The following is a 25,833-nucleotide window of genomic DNA, read 5'->3' as shown; positions in this document are numbered from 1 at the left end:
AAATAAGCAAAATATACAAATTGAGTAGTCCATGCACAAGAAAGGCAACATCAAGGATGGTGTGAACTCAGGTGCGCCGTGGTCCCGTGGTTAGCGTGAGCAGTTACGGAATGAGAGGTCCTTGGTTCATGTCTTCCCTCGAGTGAAAAGTTTAATTTTTTATTTTCAGACAATTATCAAAGTTCAAGCACTCACACATAATCAACTTCGCTCTCCAGAATTCAAGGACATGTTCAGATTTGCATGGACATATGCAGGATTTGACGGACTACACCCGGAAAAATTTGAAAACGTTAAAAACATATGTTTTGACAGAGCACAGGGAAAACTGTGAAACTGTTGCATTCATTTTTTTCAGTTTATGTCACAAACTCTTATGTTTTCATCACTTTTTTGGGAGTGATTATCACATCCACAAGAAAACCTAAACTGTGCAAGATAGAAGAATCTTTTTACCCATTCGCCAAGTGTACAAGTTCCTGTCATGTGACGCACATGACATCACCAGTGTTGTATAGAATATATCAGACGTGTTTTCCTGTGGAGGAATTGGTTGACCTATGACCTTGCGATCAAATGTTTTTGGTTCCCATTGGAGAGGCACGTCCTTTCGTCTACTTATCGCGTTTTGCGGTGCGGTCGCAAAACGCTGACACTAAACTTATAACAATGAACAAATGGACAGATCATAACTTTGCGAAAATAAAGAAAGTAAACTTTTCACTCGAGGGAAGACTTGAACCAAGGACCTCTCATTCCGCAGCTACTCACGTTAACCACGGAACCACGGCACTCCTGAACTCACACTATCCTTGATGTTGCCTATCTTGCACATAGACTACTCAGTTTGTATATTTTGCTTATTTTTTTTCATAGTTCCACACAACTTCTTCCTGTTTTCTCGGTTGATCTGTGTTCAGTTTTCCAAGGCCCATCCCCTGTGCCAACTTGGAACTAAATCTGAGGGGGTGGGGGGGGGGGGGGGTGCGATGGGGAGGTTCCCTTGTGAGTGACCACATACATCAACAAAGGGTATCAAAGCAGACTATTACCATTACCTCATAAAGTAAGTAAATTTCTAAACGTAATTTAAGAGCTAAATCTTAACCATCTTTCTTAGGCAGCCTTAACATACACTAAACTAAAATAAACTTACTGGAGAAGGCATTTGCATCCTTCAGTACACCCTAAAACTCTTATTTGTGTGGATTACTAAATTAAAAATTTGTAGATTGCATTTCTGAATTTTTTATTTTTTCAAGTTTCATTTATATTTCATCTGCCGTATCACAGCAGTTTAAGCACATGAACAACAATTTCAAAGGCATAATCTTAAACACAGACTAAAATAATGCTAGATTTTTTTCTATAAGGAAGTTTAGATGTTTACCTCTACACGTATTGTGAGATTATATTCCTTAATACTTTCATAATCTAATGGGTGATTCACTTTGATGTCTGCCCAAGTAAATCCATTGTCAGCTCTTTGTTGTAAATAGAAAGTATGGTATTTGTTGGTTTGTGCTGTAGATCCTGGCATGAGGCGATAGAAAACAGTTGGATTTCCTTCTATACCAGAACTGGAAAAATATAAAATTATTTACCAACTGTATTTCAGATTGGAGCAATATACAGTATCTCATAATTTTATTGATTTATGATCAATTGTATAATCTCAAGACCTTTAATTTTACAAAAGCTTACATATCTGTAAAATTCTCTGACTGATTGTATTTTGTGTAAGATATTGTGTAACGTTTGGAAATGATGATGTTCTATTGATATGATGTAAAAATTGAAAAAAAATTATTGATTTGTAGTTTATAATATATTCAAAAACATTATTTTCTTTTTAAAAATATTCTAAATTCTAACATCAAAAACCAAAATTGTCTTATTCTCAATTAAAAAATGCTCCATTATCCATGCAAATTAAGAGCTGCTCATATACTGTCAAGTATGGGAAATTGCTTCTTGACTTACAAGTAGCACAGGCAAAAATAAAAAAGTAACTAACTCTGCAGCCTTAAAACTTTGTATATGAGCAAATGCGCACATGCAGACTGAAACAAAATGAGAAAAAAATATTTTTGAACCGTATTTCAACTGCTTTGTACCCATCCACAAATCTTATAAAAACTTCTACAATTCTACTAACAAAAATCATGCCAGAAAAAAAATCAGTCAACCTCTGCACAAAAATTGGTTGAAATCACAAAAATCTATTGAATGTGTAGTGTTAGTTCTCTGCATAGTCTGTAAATGTATTGAAGCAGTAATATGTATTGATTCATAATAGTCCTGCACCTATACATTCTCATAACAAAGCTTTCGTTACACAAATTGTTGCGCATGCTTTTAAATAAAGCAACCTACATTAAACACATTTCTTTTTACATGATTATTAACACAGCCTTTGAATTGATGTATGCTGATAATTGTACAGACAATGCCTATTTGACAGCAATAAAATAATTCACAAAATTACTTCTATTACAGTAGATGAAATCCAAAACTACACAAACAAAGATTTTTTTAACTACCTGTACTCTATGTTTGACATATCGGTTCTAGATGACACAGATTTTAGAAAATAAAGAAAACTGGGCATTTTGTTGCAAAGAAAATTATTAAAGTAAAATCTAGCTCGGTTTTAATTTTATTGAAAGTGACCCCCAGATTTAAAAAAGATCAAATATTTTTTTGTGCCTAAATCTTTTCTATCAGGATATTTCATGCCTTCACAAAAATACATAGACCTGACTGATTAAAACAGAAAAATTTAAACTAATGTTCTAATATTCCCACAATTATAAGTTACTCTTAAGTTTTGTTGTTGTATTTTACAAATTCAGATAAAGATTTATCTAATCTGTTAAGTGTTGGCCTGCCTCAGAAACTGTTTTAGAATGTTTTGATGAAATACTATCCTGCAGTTTTCAAAAAAATAATTGTCCCCCTTCTCTAAAATCACAACTACTAATATTGATAAACTGATCTGATTTAAAATGCTGCCATCTTCAATCTTTATATGAAGTCCTCATTTCATTGAAAATGTTGAAAGAACTTATAGAGCTAATATAAATTCTTTGACACATCACAAGAAGTACAGGTTAGTAGAGGTACAGATGGACAGTCACACACACCAAGAAAACTCTGGACGTGCATTACGTGTAGGGAGTCAGCGTGCAAAATACAACTCCCAGTGCCGTGCAAGGGTGAGGCGTGCCCCACGGAGCAACCAACATTGAGTCGAGTGACAGACCTGGCTTTAACAGACACAACTTTTGCCCCAACTGGCATGTTTTCTTTAATGTAGATGGGTCCATACACAACATGGTCCCAGACTGGAGGATTGTTTGCACGGTCCACAACGTCTATTTGAACTTCGACGGTTCGGGACAAGGGAGGGTATCCTTTATCTTGAGCCATGGCTTCCAACTTGTACGTCTCTCGCTATATTAAAAAATTGTCAATGGAAAAACAAAAAATCACGCTGTTAGTCATATTAGTTCTTACACACTATGAAGGATAGGTTGAAGAGGGGGAAGGAAGCACGCACGAGCTGCTGTCTCCACCAGGATGATCTCCATAGCAACTGAACTGATCCTGTGGCACTGTGAAATGTACAGAGATTATGTAAAAATTCAAAAAAATGTTTCAAACTGCTATAGATGCAGCTGCTATGAAGATGATAGACCTTCACTTTTGAATAATGTTTCTTACATTCTATAGCTTCCTGCAGCATACAAACCTTGCTCTCACTGTTGTCACTACTGTACCAACTGTGACATTTTCTTTGATGTGAATGGGGCCGTATACACTCAGGTCCCATAGAGGAGGCTTATTGTTCCTGTCTACGACGTCTAATGCAACGTCCACATCTGCATATAAGGGAGTACTTCCCCTGTCCAAGGCACGGACACGCAGGAGATATTTTTCTCGCTACAGTGGCATGAAAAGATGTGCTGTCAGGTAAGTGGGGAGATTACAAGCACAACATTCAGTTCAAAAAATTAAACAAACCAATTTAAAAAAGAAACTGTAAAAAAGAAAGAAACTCCACTTAATCTCTTTGAGTTAACCAAAGATAAAATAACATAAGCAATTAATAAAAAAAGATACCTACTTCCTCATTTTTAAATGTCTCACAGATTATGAATTATTTAATTCTTTGGGCTTCAAATAGAACTATCGAATTGAAAATAAGCATTGTTGCAATTAGCAAAAAGTGAATCACATTTTTTTTATTGCAGCTATGTTTAGGAAACTTTCTGATTTTTTGCCAACAAAGTAGCAATATGCAGGCCCGGTCAGAGGCTTATCTAGAGTGGAACTGGAAAGAAGTTTTTGTATAACAGATGCAAAACTCCATTCCTAAATTTCATCAAATGGAAACCATGTAATAGCTTCAGTGAGATAAATAAGTTGTAATTTAGCAAAAAATAGTTACATATGATGCTTCTCTTTACAAACCACTGAATAGCTACGGCACCTAAACATATTCTTCATACAAGACATTTGTAGGAGAAGCATGTGACACAAAATTTGCCTAAGTTGATGTGCTGAATTCTGTTGGTTTTGAATACATGAGTTTGTTCATGGGGTAACTTAGTGGTCTTTAATCAGTGAGTATTATCTTCCTGAGTATTATTTAATTATTCAGCATATTTTCTAAGATGCATGATTTCCATAGCATATCTCTTAGTACCTATCCTTTATTCAAGGCGAACTTTTTCTCCTGTCTTGTTTAAATAAATAGATCTGCTGATTTCTCTACAGTAAATTAAAAACATCTTTTCATATGTGAATAAAGTTATATGATTGCTTCACCTTTAAATAATCTTAGACAGGTCAATAAGAGTCAATTTACATATGATGCTTCTCATTACAAAAAAACTAAATAACTGTGGCACCTAAACATATTCTTCATACAAGACATTTATAGGGGAAGCTTGCAGCATGTCAGCAAGAAGAGCAGAGAAATAAAGATCTGTGTCAATTATACATATTGTGTACTGTGAAAATGTAACATGAGAGATTTTTTCAGCTTTTATAATGACATTCTTAGCATTATGTATAACACAGCTTTTTAAAATGATGAGTCATTTTTATCTGAACATTCCCTCCACACTTTGCCCAAGACCGAGCCTGTTATTAATGATTTTAGAAACTTAATATTATTTCAACTATACTACTTATTTTAAGGAACATACTGAACACTCCAATGTTTCCATTCATTGTTTATGTATGCACATATGGAAATGGAGTCACCTACTTACTGGAAAACATCCCTTGTGGTGGTTCAATTCCGAAGAACAGAAATGGTGCAATTAACGAAACAAAACAAGAGTATGAAATTATAAACAATATCATTAAAGCAAGCAATTTACATGCGGAAGAAGATGCATTTAGAGAGGGTATTGGGGAAAGGATTGGGCCAAAAATGGTGATGATATCTAACACTGCATCCAAAAATTGCAGATGCCTCTTATTACTGTACGCTGCCCCATACACAGAAGGAAAAATGTCACAAATGTCACATCAACTGAGCAACATCAGAGGCTTCCCTTTGGAGGGCACAAAAATAAAAATTTACCTCTGATGCCCTCAGTTGACCAAAATATCACAAACTATATATACTATCACATATAGCCTCCTGAAGAGGCAAAAAAGAATTATCAATACAAAAACATACTAACTCAGCAAAATCGGAGCATCACCCTTCAAAAATCTCTAGAGCTCTCTGAAAAGCAGTTAACAAAATTAGTGAGTTCAGTCATAAATATAGTGGTACAGCTCAGTTAAAAATTACAAAAATGTCTTCTCAAGTGCCTCGCAATATTTATTGCAAAATACAGTTTGCTTCTATTTCTAAGAAATGTACAAAAATGAAAAATTCTTGGTGGATTAAAATTCTTCTTGGAAGTGGATTATATACATAAAGGCATATTCAGATTTAAAATACTTGCAGTTATTTCAGAAAACTGGTTTACTTAAAAACTTATAAAGTGCTCTTGGATAAATACTGTGTGTACATACATACATGTAAACTGAAAGTAGTGAACAACAGTGAATTACAGTACATACAATAAAATCACTGAAGGTAAGTGCCGTAGAAAGGAAACTTATCCATCATTTTAATGTACAGTGATTACTGACTGCTGATGGCAACATAAAGTAATGTGTGACTAAAAGAATAAATATAAGTCAAAAAGCTAAGTTTGAAAACAATTGCAGCGTCACACTAGAGTCATATTCAAACAAGAATGCATATTATTACTTCACAGACATCTCTAGACAGACTGTCTATCACCTTGTAATGAAGTGGCAGTACACTCCGAAGCCTTCACTTATACCCAAAAGAACCAGGGTTCAGTCTGGCATTGTGATGAATACTTTTCTTGTAATGTTGGCAACTCTTCTTGTAAGGTCTCTAAGGATTAGCCTCTAAGGATTACAATGTCTCTTGTTACAATACCATATTATGCAGACTAAACCCTGGTAGTAGTGATTAATCACAAGGAAAATACAAACTGTAGCAAAAGCAAGTTTGTGATGTCAGTTAGAAACATGCATGTCTACTACATTCTGAAAAAGTAAAACTGCACTTTGAAACAATAAGTATAACCATTTCTTTTGCTATTAGTTAATTACATGTTATTACTTACATCTAACGGCTTCCTCAGAACAATCCATCCTGATTCTTGTTGAATCTCAAAATATTCCAGATCATCTGGATTATATGGTGCACTTAATGTGTATACAATGGCACCATTATTATCAGCATCCTCATCTGATGCTGACACTCTCAGTATGTTAGTTCCAATGCTTGCATCTTGTTTCACATTCTCTATGTATTTCTGCAATTAAAACAAAAGCTACTGTACATTTTCCAATAACTTCAATTTATTAGAGAATCCTGAGCTTTGAAAATAAAGCAAACATTACATTGTGCCATACACTATAAATATGGAAAAATACCTGTCTGTCAAAAAGGGGAGGATTGTCATTAACATCAGTAATCTCCACAGTAAATGAGCATACACCTTCCAAGGAAGGTTCTCCTTGGTCAGTGGCTTTCACCGTTACTGACACAAATTTTCCATCATCACCTTCACGATCAAACACCTGTAAAACAAAAATAAAGTAAAATAAGTTATAATATTAGTTGTTATATGCAACAGCTGTATATCTTAAATATGTCAGTCAAATAGCCTTTGTGCTGTATAGTAGACAGATAATAAAATAAAATAAACAGTGCCACAAATTTATACACATTTTTGTTTTCAAAATAAAAAACAATAGTGAACTTTGAATAAGCAGGTTTTTCTGCCTTCCATCAACAGCTGGTGCAGCTAAACAGCATCTTATCAATAATTAACTGATAAATATTAATGTGCCCAGCTGGCACACTGTACAGGCACAGGGTATGTGCATGTGCTTCAGCTGAACAAAAGTTTTATTCTGAAAGCTAGCAAGTTCTTCTCTTTTGTATGTGCCTGTCGGTGACAATGATTCAGCTCTTCAATGAGTGGTCTCCTTTACTCCTAGATTATTTATATTCCACCAAATTTTTCTATTACAAATATTAATTTTAGTAACACTGCAGTTTTGGATCCACTCATACTTCTTCTAACAGTGTGATACCCATATTGGCAGGCAAAAAATTATTGGCCTTTTTTAAATGTCTACTTTTTGTTCAGTTTTATGTGGCTTGACCAATGCTCATTTAAATGGGTTCATTGTTTTATCAGTCCTTCTTCCAGAGACTGTTTATGTGAACTTATTGTAAAACAAGATTACACAATTGTAATTGTTGGGAGACAGTTCTCTGACCAAAATACTGGAATTGTTACTCAAGAGTGAAAGAGTATTTGGATATACAATCTGTCACATGCAACATGATGTGTGAGTTAAATCTGATTTTTCTTAGATAGTGGCAACCATATTATGTACTACCAAAACATCCAGACATTCATCTGATATTCATTCTCTGCAAATGGACTGTCAATGATTTTAGATAATACACAATACATGTAATTCAGTACTGCACACACATAATCAGAAATAATGTGTTGTTGTTGTGGTCTTCAGTCCAGAGACTGGTTTGATGCAGCTCTCCATGCTACCCTATCCTGTGCAAGCTTCTTCATCTCCCAGTACCTACTGCAACCTACATCCTTCTGAATCTGTTTAGTGTATTCATCTCTTGGTCTCCCTCTACTATTTTTACCCTCCATGCTGCCCTCCAATACGAAATTGGTGATCACTTGATGCCTCAGAATATATGCTACCAAACGGTCCCTTCTTCTAGTCAAGTTGTGCCACAAACTCCTCTTCTCCCCAATTCTATTCATTACCTCCTCATTAGTTATGTGATCTACCCATCTAATCTTCAGCATTCTTCTGTAGCACCACATTTTGAAAGCTTCTATTCTCTTTTTGTCTAAACTATTTATCGTCCACGTTTCACTTCCATTCATGGCTACACTCCATACAAATACTTTCAGAAACAACTTCCTGACACTTAAATCTATACTCAATGTTAACAAATTTCTCTTCTTCAGAAATGCTTTCTTTGACATGGCCAGTCTGCATTTTATATCCTCTCTACTTCGACCATCATCAGTTATTTTGCTCCCCAAATGGTAAAACTCATTTACTACTTTAAGCGTCTCATTTCCTAATCTAATTCCCACAGCATCACCCGATTTAATTCGACTACATTCCATTATCCTCGTTTTGCTTTTGTTGATGTTCATCTTATATCCTCCTTTCAAGACACTCTCCATTCCATTCAGCTGCACTTCAAGGTCCTTTGCTGTCTCTGACAAAATTACAATGTCATCGGCGAACCTCAAAGTTTTTATTTCTTCTCCATGGATTTTAATACCTACTCCGAATTTTTCTTTTGTGTCCTTTACTGCTTGCTCAATATACAGATTGAATAACATTGGGGATAGGCTACAACCCTGTCTCACTCCCTTCCCAACCACTGCTTCCCTTTCATGCCCCTCGACTCTTATAACTCCCATCTGGTTTCTGTACAAATTGTTAATAGCCTTTCGCTCCCTGTATTTTACCCCTGCCACCATCAGAATTTGAAAGAGAGTATTCCAGTCAACATTGTCAAAAGCTTTCTCGAAGTCTACAAATGCTAGAAACGTAGGTTTGCCTTTCCTTAATCTATTTTCTAAGATACGTTGCAGGGTCAGTATTGCCTCACGTGTTCCTACATTTCTACAGAATCCAAAGTGATCTTTCCCGAGGTCGGCTTCTACCAGTTTTTCCGTTCGTCTGTAAAGAATTCATGTTAGTATTTTGCAGCCTTGGCTTATTAAACTGATAGTTCGGTAATTTTCATGTCTGTCAACACCTGCTTTCTTTGGGATTGGAATTATTATATTCTTCTTGAAGTCTGAGGGCATTTTGCCTGACTCATACATCTTGCTCACCAGATGGTAGAGTTTTGTTAGGCTTGGCTCTTCCTAGGCTGTCAGTAGTTCTAATGGAATGTTGTCTACTCCCGGGGCCTTGTTTCGACTCAGGTCTTTCAGTGCTCTGTCAAACTCTTCACGCAGTATCGTATTTCCTATTTCATTTTCATCTACATTCTCTTCCATTTCTATAATATTGTCCTCAAGTACATCACCCTTGTATAGACCCTCTACATACTCCTTCCACCTTTCTGCTTTTCTTTCTTTGCTTAGAACTGGGTTTCCATCTGAGCTCTTGATATTCATGCAAGTGGTTCTCTTTTCTCCAAAGGTCTCTTTAATTTTCCTGTAGGCAGTATCTATCTTACCCCTAGGGATATGCACCTCTACATCCTTACATTTGTCCTCTAGCCATCCCTGCTTAGCCATTTTGCACTTCCTGTTGATCTCATTTTTGAGACGTTTGTGTTCCTCTTTGCCTGCTTCATTTACTGCATTTTTATATTTTCACCTTTCATCAATTAAATACAATATCTCTTCTGTTACCCAAGAATTTCTACTAGCCCTCATCTTTTTACCTACTTGATCCTCTGCTACCTTCGCTATTTCGTCTCTCAAAGCTACCCATTCTTCTTCTACTGTATTTCTTTCCCCCATTCTTGTCAATTGTTCCCTAATGCTCTCCCTGAAGCTCTCTACAGCCTCATAATGTACGAGGGTAAATCGACAAGTGAAAGAGAATATTCTAAATTCTTACAGATTCATGTAGATAAAAACCTGAACTGGAAATCACCTGTTACAGATCTTCTTAAATGTCTATGCTCTGGAACTTTTGCAGTATGGATAATATCAAATTTTGAAGATGAAAATGTCTAAAAATGGGCTTACATTCAGTTTGAAAACAACAGTACCATTCATATATATATGTCTGCCTGTGTCTGTATATGTGCGGATGGATGTGTGTGTGTGTGTGTGTGTGTGTGTGTGTGTGTGTGTGTGTGTGTGTGCGCGCGCGCGCGCGCGGGTTTATACCTGTCCTTTTTCCCCCTAAGGTAAGTCTTTCCACTCCCGTGATTGGAATGACTCCTTACCCTCTCCTTTAAAACCCACATCCTTTCGTCTTTCCCTCTCCTTTCCTCTTTCCTGATGAAGAAACCTTGGGATGCGAAAGCTTGAAATTTGTGTGTGTGTTTGTGTGTTTTTTATTGTCTCTATCAACATACCAACACTTTTGTTTGGTAAGTTACAGCATCTCTCTCTCTCTCTCTCTCTCTCTCTCTCTCTCTCTCTCTCTCTGTGTGTGTGTGTGTGTGTGTGTGTGTGTGTGTGTGTGTGTGTTCATCGTAGCAAGAAGTTGCAATTATGTTCCAAAGAACATGGGATTAATTAATTAACTATCATACCTAACTAACTGTGAATTCAGAGTGATGAAAAGTGAAGTCTACAAGATGAACCAAACATACAAAACAAATAGGTTAAAATCAAACAATGGAAAATCCAGGATGGAATTTAACAATACCAGAGAAGAAAAGTTGATACCCATCATATAGCGGAGATGCTGAGTCGTGATAGGCACAATTTCTTTTTATTGTGTCTTATCATGACTAAACAAATAGGTTACATGTTTATGAATATTTTTATCCTGTGAAAGACCTTCAACATGGTCCAGAAGATGTATTTATACTATTTTGTTGTCTTCTGAAGGTAGGACACCAGACAATGCAGCTATTAACATCTCAATTGAATTTAGATAGTCACAGAGTAGGACACTTGGCACAAAACATGTAAATATATATAAAAAAAGTATAAAGACATCCACAATTGAAGTGTTGGTTGGTCACAACAAATTGAAAAGTAATTCAGTTGTTCCTTGGCAATATTCTGCCCGTACTTCTTAAGATACAGTGTCCTTAGCTAATGCATTAGCCACTACATTCCTTGCATTAGCCACTTCATTCCTCGAATACCCATATAGCCTGGTACCCCCTAGAGTATCAGCTCATTTTATAAATAATGTATGCAGAGAAAGGTGTCCTGCCTGGTCTGAACATGTTTAATTGCTGGTTGTATGCACTGGATAACTCACAGTGCCTTCATGGAATTTGAACAAATGAAGAATTTAATAGCATGAGTACATTTCATGTGCTTCAGTACCCTTAACACAATATGTCCTTCCACCAATAGACACTAAGTATGTTGGGTAAATTGTTCTTAATGACATGAACAGGTCATTCCACTGAGCAGTCAAGGTCACCTCCCTGCTTGAAGTCATTAGTAACAATTTATGAATATTTTCAATATTAATGTAAGATACTCTTATAAAAGAAATTTGGAGCACTTTTCCTTCTAAATTTCAGAAGACTGAAAACAACTAGGGGCTTCTTGGTATTACACGGTGGCAGGCAGTTTTATCTCTAGAAAGGACTTGAACCTGTTCAACACCATGTGCCGATACGTTTCACTTTGTTTGGATGCCATATGTCCTAGCCACTTCTCGACAATTTGTGGACATCATTTTCATAGATGGACACTCAGTCTTTCAGAATACATATGTCTGTGGTACAGACATGAATGTATGTACCTGTTGTTCCATCAGAAGTTTATAAAGGATATACAGCATTTAAACATAACACATGTTGATTGATTGTAATTTATTTATTCATCCACCCAAAAGTCTTTTCCGATTGTGGGATACAATACAATGGTGCATGTGCATGCACCCTATGCAGAAAAAGTAATATTTCAGCAAATAAATGAATTTCTTGTTTTATCCATAAAGAGTTTGCAGTAACTGCACTGTCTTGTTATAAATCTCTTGCATTTATCATGGTCTAAAAAATTCTGATTCAGAATAGAAGCAATAATCTAATAAAAATGTTCTCAGGGTTTTACAATAAATGAGAATGATGATATAATTTTTCTTTGATGTGGAATACTTTTGTAAATTGTATACTACTATTTTTTGATTGGACATTAAGCTTTTCCTTTTGCCTTGTATCATGATTATGAATATTAAAGTTTTATTTATGACTTTTGAATTCTTTTTAACATATTTACTAATTTCTAGTACATACACACAGGGAAGTGGGAGGATTGATGACTTTTGAAGTAGCGATTTGCAAGAATCTGTGTGTTGAACTTGCTGCATAGCCCGTACTGTTCCTTTATGAGATAAGAAAATGACTAAAATAGGTGGTATATTACCCCAGGATATAATTCCTTATGATACTGTGATGCAGGCAAGGGCTGTAGAGCTGAGGAGGAGGAGGAGAATAATTCCCTACAGTACGATGCTGTGGAATTGTGTGAAGTAAGTAAGTCAGACAGTGTGAAAACTTGTTTTAACAAGTTTTAAACCTTTAGTGCATAACTTTAATGCCATATGCTTGGAGTTTCTCCAACAGTATACTGTTGTTAAGAATATCAAAAAATGCCAGGGACTTTTTGTTTTGTTTCACTGTTTTTAAGGTGTTTTGCATAAAATCATATAGGGCACTAGTTGTCAGTTTATTTTTTCCTGAATCAATGCTGAGTATCAATGAGAATTTTGTTTTTGTCTTGAAATTTCACTAACCTATTATACATTACTTTTCTGTGGTTTTATTAAAGCCTGACAATAAGACCATTGGTCTATAGTTTTCTATATGTGATTTATCTCCTTTCTCACAAAAAGGAATGACTTTAGCAATTTTTAAATGGTTCAGAAATGTGTCTATCATGAGAGATGAACTTACTATATCTGCAATAGCCACCGAAATCCAGAATGAGATTTTCACTCTGCAACGGAGTGTGCGCTGATATGAAACTTCCTGGCAGATTAAAACTGTGTGCTGGACCGAGACTCGAACTTGGGACCTTTGCCTTTCGCGGGCAAGTGCTCTACCAACTGAGCTGGGTAGCTCAGTTGGTAGAGCACTTGCCCGCGAAAGGCAAAGGTCCCGAGTTCGAGTCTCGGTCTGGCACACAGTTTTAATCTGCCAGGAAGTTTCAGCCACCAAAATGTTTGTAATATGTTGCTTTAGGATGTAATCTGGAATACCATTGATTCCAGGTGACATTTTCTGGCTTGAGCTGCTGAAGTTAGTGGTCATGTGTGCATGAGGTGTGTTTGCTTGTGTGAATAAATGGCATGTGTTTCTCTTTTTCCAACAAAGTCTGAGGCTGAAAGCTTATATGTAAGTGTCTTTTAATTGTGCCTTTCTGCAACTTAGCATGTTATCTTTATGGCAAGGAGCAATCCATCTTGTTGTACACTGTTGATATTGCTACCTGGAGTTTCCAGTGTTTGATTTCATATGGAGTTGTTTTGTAAATAGACTGAAGAGGACCATAGTGTACTTTATTTTTCTGTTTGATTGTACTATCTTTTTTGTCACTGACTATTTGATTGATTGTGACATCTGCATAGTAGCACCTTAAAAGGTTTTCAGTATGTTGGGCATCAATAACACTCTTGTTCTCATGGTTCAGAGTGATATTTTTCATTTTATGGCACATTTTACATGCTTCCTTCTTTATTATTTTCCATACTGCTCAGCTTTTATTTGCTGGATCTGTTATGAGTTTATCACTGGCCATTTTTTGGCCATGTATATCAGTCTTCTGTAGATCTGCATGTAAATGTACGGGGCAGGGGATATGTTATCGCTTTTCTTTGAACTTGATATTTTGATGTATATTGTTAATCATCTCTTTGCTTTTCGAGTTGTGTCATTTACTAATTGTGTTTTGAGACGGAAAGCAGTTTAAAAGTAATCACTGTGTGTCATGTATTTGCAAAACTTTTTTTCCATCTTTCTCGTGATAACAGGGAACTGAATGTTTCTGTATTATTTGTATTCAACCTTCTTGCTGTTAGAGTGTTTTTGTAGTTCTGGGTGGGCTTTAAGTAGCTTGGGAGGATAACAACTTAGGCTTCATCCTCAGTAACAGTTGTATTTTTTCATTTTTCAGCACAACTTGTATTCTCAAATATCTGATACAGGGCAGTAGCTTTAGTTTTTGTGATTCTTGTTGGGATTCTTAATGTCTGTTTTAAATGTAAAGCATCTGTAAAGTTGAGAAATAGCATTTTTCTTCTACTGGTTCCAAGGAAATCAGCATTGAAGTCTGCACACACCAGTACTGATTTATTGTCTAGGTAGTGCCCATTTAATATATAGTCTAGCCTATTTAGGAATAAGTCAAAATTTCCATTAGGGGAGCAATAAATACATACTGGGACCCTACTTGCATCACTGACTTCAATGAATTTCTGCTTGAAGCCCCTTTCTGCTTTGAGAGGTGGAAACTTATTAATAGATGTATATATTTACCCCTGTTTGAAGAATATTACAGTACCTCCATTTTTATTACTGTTTCTACAGAAATAATTTACTAGTATCTAGCCTGGTATAGGAAAACAGACAGTCTGTTCAATCTTTAGCCAATGCTATCTAATGCACAGAAGACTTGGGGTTCTGTATTTAGCAAAATCTCTGTATCTAGAACTTTGTCTGTGACTGATTGAAGAACTCGACAGCAAATGTAAAGACGTTTCTAGTTGTAATTTACTTGATTACTGATGCTAAATTTCCAAAGCATATTTTAATTACATCACAAACCTCATTCTTGTTTGATAAGGATCTGTCCATAAAAAATAATCTGGGTGGGAGCTTGGCGTCTTCTTCTGTGTTGTTGAAGTCTGAGTCTTTCCTGCCCAAGACCTGTACACCACTACTGCATAAAAGGGAGAAGGATAAGATATGATGATGGAGCTATTTTCTTTATTGTTCTGCTGTATTTACATCTATGTAATTACTCTGCTATTCACAATTAAGTGTCTGGCAGAGGGTTTAATGAACCACATTCAAACTGTCTCTACCGTTCCACTCGCAAATGGCGTGCAAGAAAAATGAGCACTTAAATTTTTTGTGCAAGCTCTGATTGCTCTTATTTTATCATGATGATCATTTCTCCCTATGTAGGTAGGTGCCAACAGAATGTTTTTGCAATCGGATGAGAAAACTTGTGATTGAAATTTTATGAGAAGATCCCATCACAATGAGAAACGCCTTTGTTTTAATGATTGCCACTCCAATTCATGTACCATGTCTGTGGCACTATCTCCTCTATGTCTCAGAGTTCTAGATAAAATATTTGCTTATTTTTCCCATGTCAAGCTGCTTTCACAGCACGTTTAAGTGTAGACCATGTGTAGTGTGGAATCTACAACCTATACCACTGAGACCAGTAACTCCTACTTTTTTATATTGGATGTATATCTTTGAGAACAATACACTTGCAACATTTATCTCTTTGTTTACAAAAAACTGTGGAGGTACAGCATATCAATGTAGAATGGTCCTTAATAAGACATTTTGTATGAGTTAAGTGTCTTAGACAATTTTTTAAACCTCAGTGGCTTTTGAAGTTGCATTTTTAAATATCTCATTTGCACCTCCAAGCAACACAATAAAGTCATTGTGAGTTAAATTACTGACTTCAGGCAAGTGGACAAGTTTCCTTATTTCAGACAAGAAACCGCCAGGCACAATAAATGCTGCTGCTTTTCCAGCCATTATGTCACCTATTTGAGTGGCAATCCCACAATCAAGGCTGTCTGCAGGAACAGTAAACTTTGTTACTTTTTCATATTTCATAATAATGTTGCTGTACATAGCTATGATCTTCAGAAGCATCCCAGATAACTCCAGATCTTCATTAAGAATTGGAGAATCATATTTTCATATGTGCTCTTTTTTGTTTCCATTTTGAAGCTAAATATGTTTCATAATATCAATCAGGTCATCATGTTTTCTTTTTTTCCACTGCTGGATATCCAATTTTGTCATCTTACCAAAGCGATTTTCAAGCTTAGTAATGGTGTAGTTCATCTTGTCTGTTGAATTTCCATTATTACATTTTCCTGCATGCTGGGATTGTTAAAGAACTTATCTCCCTCTTCCGGTCCCTACATTTTCTCTCCTTCTCCCGTTCCCTACATTGGAAACACCTCTTCACCACCAACTCTACTGATGAGATTTAATGCAAAACCAGTATCCACGTTCCAGAAATCTAGCAGGATCTCTAGTCCCTCCTCAAATCCTTAGGTCCATCCCAGAACCTTTCCTCTGAGTTCATCTCCTTCCTCACCCCCCCCCCCCCCCCCACCAATCCCTGCATTCCTACCTTCTATGTGCTTCATAAAATCCATAAACCCAACCTCCCTGGATTCCCCATTGTGACTAGTTAGTGTGCCCCATACAGGAAATCTCTAATCTTGTGGACCAACATCTCCAGCCTATTACCTGTAACCTACCCTCCTATGCAAAAGACACCAATCATTTCCTCCAGTGACTCTCCACAATTCTTGTTCCTTCACTACCTGGCACACTGCTCACTGCTCACCACTGTTGATGCCAACTTCCTCTACACTAACATTCCAGATGTCCATGGTCTTGCAGCTATTGAACACTACATTTCCTAATGCCCAACTGATGTCAAACTGACCCTTCCATACAGCCTAGCCACCAGTGGTTGTCATCTCTGTAGTGACAAGCAGTACCTCACCAAATGTATTCATATTTTCACTGAGGCCTTCACAGAATCAGAATTACCCTCCCAGTCTTGTCCAGAAACAGATATCCCATGCCTTTATTCTCCAGTCACCTACCGCCTATCACATACCCACTAAGTAGCCATAAAGGAAAACTGCTCTTGCAGCTCGGTGCCACCCAAGTGGCAAATGAATCCCATTCTCTGTCAGAGTTTTAATTGCTCCTCACTGAGCCCTGAAATGAAGAATATCTTTCCCAACCCTCCTACTGTGGTATTCCACCACCCACTGCACTTACACAGTATCCTTGTTAGTCCCTACTCCCCGCCCTCTTCTCCTAGCCCCTTGCCTTATAGCTCATATCCCTGCAACAGGCATAAACCCAAGAGGTGTCCCATACATTCTTCCATTATCAACTACTCCAGTCCTATCATAGACATCTCTTACCATATTAAAGGCAGGGCCACCTTGGAAAGGAGCCATGTGATCTCCAAATGAAGTGGCAGTCACTATGATGCTTTCTACATGTGTATGATAACTAACACGCTGTCCGTACACATGAATGGCCACTGCCAAACTGTGGTCAAGAGACAGCTGGACCATCCAGTTGCTGAACATGCTGCCCAATGTAATATGCTTCAATTTAATGGTTCTTCACAGCCTGTGCCATCTGGGTTCTTCCTACCAACACCAGATTTTCTAAATTGCATGGGTGGGAACTCTTCCTACAAAACATTCGTCATTGCTAGAACCCCTCTCCCCCCCACCTGGACTCAACCTTTGCTAGTCCATACGCTCCCTCTACCTGTTCTCTTTCTATCTCGCCAAACTACATATTTGTCTTTTCCCCTTCTCTACTTCTCTCATCCCCTCCTTTCCCAGTACAGCCTCCCAACACTGCACTTAGCAGCTCTGCCCTGTCCCCACAATGTCCCTGCATGTTCCCACAGGCAGCAGAGCATCTTCCATCACCCCTACTCTGCTATCCCTCCCCTTCTTGGTACCATGACTCCTCCTTACTCCCACCACACACCCCATGAGACTTCTGCTCATGTCAGAAGTAATCACAGCTGGTCCAGCAACTGGAGACAGTGGACATGAGTGTATCAGTTGTGCTTCTGTCAATGTATGTGTCTTTTTTATATCAAATATTTTAGCAATGCTTTTCATTATATCTGTTTGCGATTCAATGCCTTCTTTATACCATAAGTAGCAAACTATACAGGGTGTTACAAAAAGGTACGGCCAAACTTTCAGGAAACATTCCTCACACACAAATAAAGAAAAGATGTTATGTGGACATGTGTCCAGAAATGCTTAATTTCCATGTTAGAGCTCATTTTAGTTTCGTCAGTATGTACTGTACTTCCTTGATTCACCGCCAGTTGGCCCAATTCAAGGAAGGTAATGTTAACTTCGTTGCTTGTGTTGACATGCGACTCATTGCTCTACAGTACTAGCATCGAGCACATCAGTACGTAGCATCAACAGGTTAGTGTTCATCACGAACATGGTTTTGCAGTCAGTGCAATGTTTACAAATGCGGAGTTGGCAGATGCCCATTTGATGTATGGATTAGCACGGGGCAATAGCTGTGGCGCGGTACATTTGTATCGAGACAGATTTCCAGAATGAAGGTGTCCCAACAGGAAGACATTCGAAGCAATTTATCGGTGTCTTAGGGAGCACGGAACATTCCAGCCTATGACTCATGACTGGGGAAGACCTAGAACGACGACGACACCTGCAATGGACGAGGCAATTCTTCGTGCAGTTGATGATAACCCTAATGTCAGCGTCAGAGAAGTTGCTGCTGTACAAGGTAACGTTGACCACGTCACTGTATGGAGAGTGCTACGGGAGAACCAGTTGTTTCCATACCATGTACAGCGTGTGCAGGAACTATCAGCAGCTGATTGGCCTCCACGGGTACACTTCTGTGAATGGTTCATCCAACAATGTCTCAATCCTCATTTCAGTGCAAATGTTCTCTTTACGGATGAGGCTTCATTCCAACGTGATCAAATTGTAAATTTTCACAGTCAACATGTGTGGGCTGACGAGAATCCGCGCGCAATTGTGCAATCACGTCATCAACACAGATTTTCTGTGAACGTTTGGGCAGGCATTGTTGGTGATGTCTTGATTGGGCCCCATGTTCTTCCAACTATGCTCAATGGAGCACGTTATCATGATTTCATATGGGATACTCTACCTGTGCAGCTAGAACATGTGCCTTTACAAGTACAACACAACATGTGGTTCATGCACGATGGAGCTCCTGCACATTTCAGTCAAGGTGTTCGTACGCTTCTCAACAACAGATTCGGTGACCGATGGATTGGTAGAGGCGGACCAATTCCATGGCCTCCACGCTCTCCTACCCTCAACCCTCTTGACTTTCATTTGTGGGGGCATTTGAAAGCTTTTGTCTACGCAACCCAGGTACCAAATGTAGAGACTCTTCGTGCTCGTATTGTGGACGGGTGTGATACAATACGCCATTCTCCAGGGCTGCATCAGCGCATCAGGGATTCCATGCGACGAAGGGTGTATGCATGTATCCTTGCTAACGGAGGACATTTTTAACATTTCCTGTAACAAAGTGTTTGAAGTCATGCTGGTACGTTCTGTTGCTGTGTGTTTCCATTCCATGATTAATGTGATTTGAAGAGAAGTAATAAAGTGAGCTGTAACATGGAAATTAAACGTTTCCAGACACATGTCCACATAACATCTTTTCTTTCTTTGTGTGTCAGGAATGTTTCCTGAAAGTTTGGCCGTACCTTTTTGTAACACCCTGTATTTTCCATAATTTTGAATTTATGTTACAATTTGTTGGACTTTCCTTGAATAGTGTACACTTTGGATGGTTGCAGATATTTGTATTTGTCTTTTCTCGTAAGTATGTCTTTAGATAGTGTACCAATAATTTGTTGTTTGATTCTTTCTTGTAGGCTTAATTTCAGGTTGCAATATTTGAAGCACAGCCTCATCTTTTTTCTTCAGGTCTACTTTTGCACAGATAACATGACAAAGCATTTTAAATTTCACTCACATGATGCCTTTGATTGGTCTGTTTTTCAGCAGCACTCATTTGTGTCTTTCTCCATGCAGTTTACAGTTTCTGCAGATAATGCTGAGGATGTAGTTCCACACACTTTGACTCTCCTTCCTGGTTACATATTATATTTTTCAGTTACTTTGTTAATGATTTAAAAGAGATGCATTAGTGATCACCATACACAGTCCTAGTTTTACAATCTGGCACATTTTGAAATTGTTACTAGAAGTATTTGTAGAACTAAGTATCTCAATGTTCACATTTAAATTACAACATATCTTTCTGCAGTCGATTGATTTCTGCATTGAGACACTGACTTCAGCAATTACCTTCTCACACAATAGCAGTAGTTACCTTTATAGTCATAGTCTTTTACTTTCCCTGTTTTCACCATATTTTCAGTGCAGCATTCAGTGCACTTGTTGTGTGTTAGTAGCTCACAATTTTCCTTCACTGAACAGTCGACATATAAGACACACAGCTAAAGATTTACTGACACATCTTGAGTGACTGTACTAAAGTAAGCAATATTCTAATTATATATAAAAACAAAGATGATGTGACTTACCAAAGGAAAGCGCTGGCAGGTTGATAGACACACAAACATACACAAAAAATTCAAGCTTTCGCAACCAACGGTTGCTTCATCAGGAAAGAGGGAAGGAGAGGGAAAGACGAAAGGATGTGGGATTTAAGGGAGAGGGTAAGGAGTCATTCCAATCCCGGGAGCGGAAAGACTTACCTTAGGGGGAAAAAAGGACAGGTATACACTCGCACACACACCCATATCCATCCGCACGTACACAGACACAAGCAGACATTTGTAGAGGCAAAGAGTTTGGGCAGAGATGTCAGTCGAGGCGGAAGTACAGAGGCAAAGATGTTGTTGAAAGACAGGTGAGGTATGAGTAGCGGTAACTTGAAATTAGCGGAGGTTGAGGCCTGGCAGATAATGAGAAGAGTGGATATACTGAAGGGCAAGTTCCCATCTCCGGAGTTCTGATGGGTTGGTGTTAGTGGGAAGTATCCAGATTACCCAGACGGTGTAACACTGTACCAGGATGTGCTGGCCGTGCACCAAGGCACGTTTAGCCACAGGGTGATCCTCATTACCAACAAACACTGTCTGCCTGTGTCCATTCATGCAAATGGACAGTTTGTTACTGGTCATTCCCACATAGAAAGCTTCGCAGTGTAAGCAGGTCAGTTGGTAAATCACGTGGGTGCTTTCACACGTGGCTCTGCCTTTGATCGTGTACACCTTCTGGGTTACAGGACTGGAGTAGGTGGTGGTGGGAGGGTGCATGGGACAGGTTTTACACCAGGGGCGGTTACAAGGTTAGGAGCCAGAGGGTAGGGAAGGTGGTTTGGGGATTTCATAGGGATGAACTAAGAGGTTACGAAGGTTAGGTGTCTTTCCACCGTCCACCTAACCTTCATAACCTCTTAGTTCATCCCTATGAAATCCCCAAACCACCTTCCCTACCCTCTGGCTCCTACCCTTGTAACTGCCCCCGGTGTAAAACCTGTCCCATGCACCCTCCCACCACCACCTACTCCAGTCCTGTAACCCGGAAGGTGTACACGATCAAAGACAGAGCCATGTGTTAAAGCACCCACGTGATTTACCAACTGACCTGCCCACACTGTGAAGCTTTCTATGTGGTAATGACCAGTAACAAACTGTCCATTTGGATGAATGGACACAGGCAGACAGTGTTTGTTGGTAATGAGGATCACCCTGTGGCTAAACATGCCTTGGTGCACGGCCAGCACATCTTGGCACAGTGTTACACCGTCCGGGTTATCTGGACACTTCCCGCTAACACCAACCTGTCAGAACTCTGGAGATGGCAATTTGCCCTTCAGTATATCCTCTCTTCTCATTATCCACCAGGCCTCAACCTCCGCTAATTTCAAGTTGCCGCCGCTCATACCTCACCTGTCTTTCAACAACATCTTTGCCTCTGTACTTCCGCCTCGACTGACATCTCTGCCCAAACTCTTTGCCTTTACAAATATCTGCTTGTGTCTGTGTATGTGCGGATGGATATGGGTGTGTGTGCGAGTGTATACCTGTCCTTTTTTCCCCCTAAGGTAAGTCTTTCCGCTCCCGGGATTGGAATGACTCCTTACCCTCTTCCTTAAATCCCACATCCTTTCGTCTTTCCCTCTCCTTCCCTCTTTCCTGATGAAGCAACTGTTGGTTGCGAAAGCTTGAATTTTGTGTGTATGTTTGTGTTTGTTTGTGTATCTATCGACCTGCCAGCGCTTTCGTTTGATAAGTCACATCATCTTTGTTTTTAGATATATTTTCCCCACGTGGAATGTTTCCTTCTATTATACCAATATTCTAATTAGATATGCATAAGAAATTAGCATTTAATTCCCACATACAAGGGTAGTTTGAAAACTTCTCGGACTGGAATAGAAAGAAACAACTTACCTTAGAACTTTTTATTTCTCAATGTAGATTCCCTGTACACTGATGCACTTTGTCCATCTGTGTTCCAGTGCCTTGGTCCCATCTCTGAAATGAATTTCTCCAAGCATGCAAAATATCCATCAACTCCAGTTGTCAGTTCTTCCTTTGTATAGAATTTGTATCAAATAAGACCAGTTTACCAACAATTTGTTTCTTAGTTCATGATTTTTGCCATGGAAACAACACTTGCATAGTCTTCCTTGCCACACCCAGTCTTTTCCGTGTATCTTTTGCTGTAGTTAGTCTGGAGGTAAGTGTAGTATTGGCCCATAATTGTTTGACCAGTGGGAAGATAATCTGTCCCATAACTGTGTGGCTTGTGGGAAGATAATCTATCAGCACAATCATTTTCGCCTCCTTTTGTATTTTATATTGTATTGCCTTTGCTTTGTTTGGTGGTGGTGAATAAGAATATTTTCACTGCTCTGATTGTTGTTTCATTTGTGGGGTATAATAGTGGTCCCAAGTTTCATCTGCAGTCACAAACTAGAAAAAAAATTCTTGTTGGTTGCTTTGAAAATGATTCAAACATCATTTGGACATTTACAGTCTGATGTGTCTCTGATCCTCTGTTATAAATTATGCAAACATCTAACAGCTAATTTTCTCATATCGAATTCCGCTGTTAAAATGTGGTGTGCTATTTCAGATGACAGCCCGACAGCTTCAGCAGTGTCTCACACTTTGACCCGGTGCTCCTCCATGACCATTTTATGCACTTCTGCAGTAATTTATGGGGTAGTAGCACATCTTTTCCAACCATTATGGGAATCATCATTTAAGCTATCCAGATTAAATTTTAACTCATTTGTCCCATTGGCAACAGTTGAATATGAAGGAGCAGAGTCCCCCATTGTGTTCTCAAAATTGACATGAATTTCCTTTGCATTCATATCTTTCTTTATGAAGTACTTAATCACTGGTTGCTTCTCAATTTGTTCTATCTTCACAAACCACTACATAGAAACAACAACAGAGAGATGTTTGCACTACAGATCTCTACACAGTGCACTGTCACACCATGTGCCTACTCATGAAGAACAGCCTGTTATTATGTGGGATCCTCTTTGCACTGGCTCTGACATCTGGTAGTGATACCACGAACTTTTCAAACTACTCCCACATATGGCTACAAAAGACACATAACTACACACAATTAATGGGAGTACATTAGTAAAATATGTTTAGTTTTTATAGAAATACTGTGATAATTGTGAACCGCTGAATACAAAGAGTGAGAGAGAGAACCTACAGAGCATTGAGAAACATTCCAAATATTCATTAATGCTTTATACGTTGTATTAGTAGAGCTTTTAGTTCTCTTTTAAATGTATTAAAATTTAGTATTCTTTTGATCTTATATGGCAGTGAACTGATGAAAATTTCTAGCTTATAATACATTGTCCGAATATATTATTTTAGCGGTATGTACCTATGAAAGTTATTCCTGTTCCTTGTTTCATAATTGTGAACACCACTGGCTTATAATAGATTGTCCAAATATATTATTTTAGTGAGTACGTACCTATGAAAGTTATTCCTTTTCCTTGTTTCATAATTGTGAACCCCACTGTTCATTAATGAAAGTCTTAATGATTCAAATATTTTCAAATATAAAAATAGTTGGCAAGGTTATGATTTTAACTCTTTAGAAACACCTTTATATTACTCTCTGTAAGCAACACCTTTTTATCTTACAGCTTTTTCTAAAGTTTAAACAACTGTTTTGTAAAAGTAGTATTTCCCCAGAACAGCCAAAGAAACTGGCACACCTGCCTAATATTGTGTAGGGCTCCCACGAGCATGCAGAAATGCCGCAACATGACATAGCATGAACTCAAATAATGTCTCAAATAGTGCTGAAGGGAACTGACACCATGAATCCTGCAGCGCTGTTCATAAATCCGTAAGAGTATGAGGGGTGATGATCTCTTCTGAACAGCACGTCACAAGGCATCCCAGATATGCTCAATAATGTTCATGTCTGAGAAAAGTTTGGTGGCCAGTGGAAGTGTTTAAACTCAGAAGAGTGTTCCTGGAGCCACTCTGTAGCAATTCTGGATGCGTGGGGTGTTACACTGGCCTTGCGGGAATTGCCCAAGTCCATCGGAAGGCACGAATGGACGCAGGTGATCAGACTGGATGCTTATGTACAGGTCACCTGTCTACCAACAACACTCATGTCAGGAACTTCAACGAAATTCACGCCAAGGGGACAAACCATCAATTGATGGTACTATTGGATGTGTTGTGTTGTCTGCGAAAAAATTTGGGAAGGAAACTGCCTGAAATGTGGTGAGACAGTTCATGGCTCCTGCATCATGATAACACACCTGCACAGTTGTCTCTGTTGGTGTGTAACTGTTTTACAAAAAATGATGGTTGGTTGGTTGTTTCGGGGAAGGAGACCAGACAGCGAGGTCATCGGTCTCATCGGATTAGGGAAGGTCGGGGAAGGAAGTCGGCCGTGCCCTTTGAAAGGAACCATCCCGGCATTTGCCTGGAGCGATTTAGGGAAATCACGGAAAACCTAAATCAGGATGGCCGGACGCGGGATTGAACTGTCATCCTCCCGAATGCGAGTCCAGTGTCTAGCCACTGCGCCACCTCGCTCGGTACAAAAAATGAAATCACTGTGCTGCATCCTCCATACTCTCTAGACCTGGCCCCTTTGGACCTTGTTTTACTTCCAAAGTTGAATACCCCATTGAATGGACGAAGATTTGCACTGATAGATGAGGTAAAAGAAAATTTGCAGACAGTCCTTCATGCAGTCCAGCAAGAGGCATACCAAGACTGCTTCTGGAAGTGGAAACGGCATTGGGAGCAGTGTATCAACTGTGAAAGAGAGTGTTTCGAAGGAGACCATGCACATTAAGTAAAATGTATGTGTAGAAAAATTTTGTGGACAAATTTTTAAACAGATCTCGTACAATACTTACTCAATACTCAAAAGGTTGGTATATTTCTGTATTCAATGTCACTATTGAATTTGTCAGTTGTGACTAATCAATGCTTTTTGCATCATTCTGTGATGTTTTTAACAAGTTATTCACTATGCGTTTTTTTTGATATCTTGGGATAAGCATATACAAATGTTGAAATTATAAAAAATTTTTATGACTTATCATGATGTGCTGCAATTGAAATTGATTGCATTAATAAGGTTGTTCATGATATCAGCTGTTGGTGGTTTAGCATGGTTTTCAATGAATGCTTACAAGCTGCGAGACACCATCTACTGAAAATGTATGTTGATGAGCCAAAACATTATGAGCACCTGCTTAATAACTTAAAATACATCACT

At 38.3% G+C, this 25,833-nt stretch overlaps 1 protein-coding gene across 1 annotated transcript in view; it reads right to left on the bottom strand.

Moving 5' to 3' along the window:
• Positions 1–25,833, bottom strand: part of LOC124799095 (neural-cadherin-like) — a 1,093,765-nt gene that overhangs the window by 550,068 nt on the left and 517,864 nt on the right. The window contains exons 9-12 of the mRNA XM_047262634.1: positions 6,985–7,131; positions 6,672–6,863; positions 3,266–3,456; positions 1,391–1,580 (exon numbers count right to left, since the gene is read on the bottom strand). Of these exons, the coding sequence (XP_047118590.1) occupies positions 1,391–1,580; positions 3,266–3,456; positions 6,672–6,863; positions 6,985–7,131 (720 nt within the window). The remainder of the gene's footprint in view (positions 1–1,390; positions 1,581–3,265; positions 3,457–6,671; positions 6,864–6,984; positions 7,132–25,833) is intronic.

This window comes from Schistocerca piceifrons, chromosome 5 (genome assembly GCF_021461385.2).
Source record: "Schistocerca piceifrons isolate TAMUIC-IGC-003096 chromosome 5, iqSchPice1.1, whole genome shotgun sequence".
Taxonomy (NCBI): domain Eukaryota; kingdom Metazoa; phylum Arthropoda; class Insecta; order Orthoptera; family Acrididae; genus Schistocerca; species Schistocerca piceifrons.
Note: the sequence above shows the minus strand (reverse complement) of the source record. Positions and strands in the feature narration are given on the sequence as shown.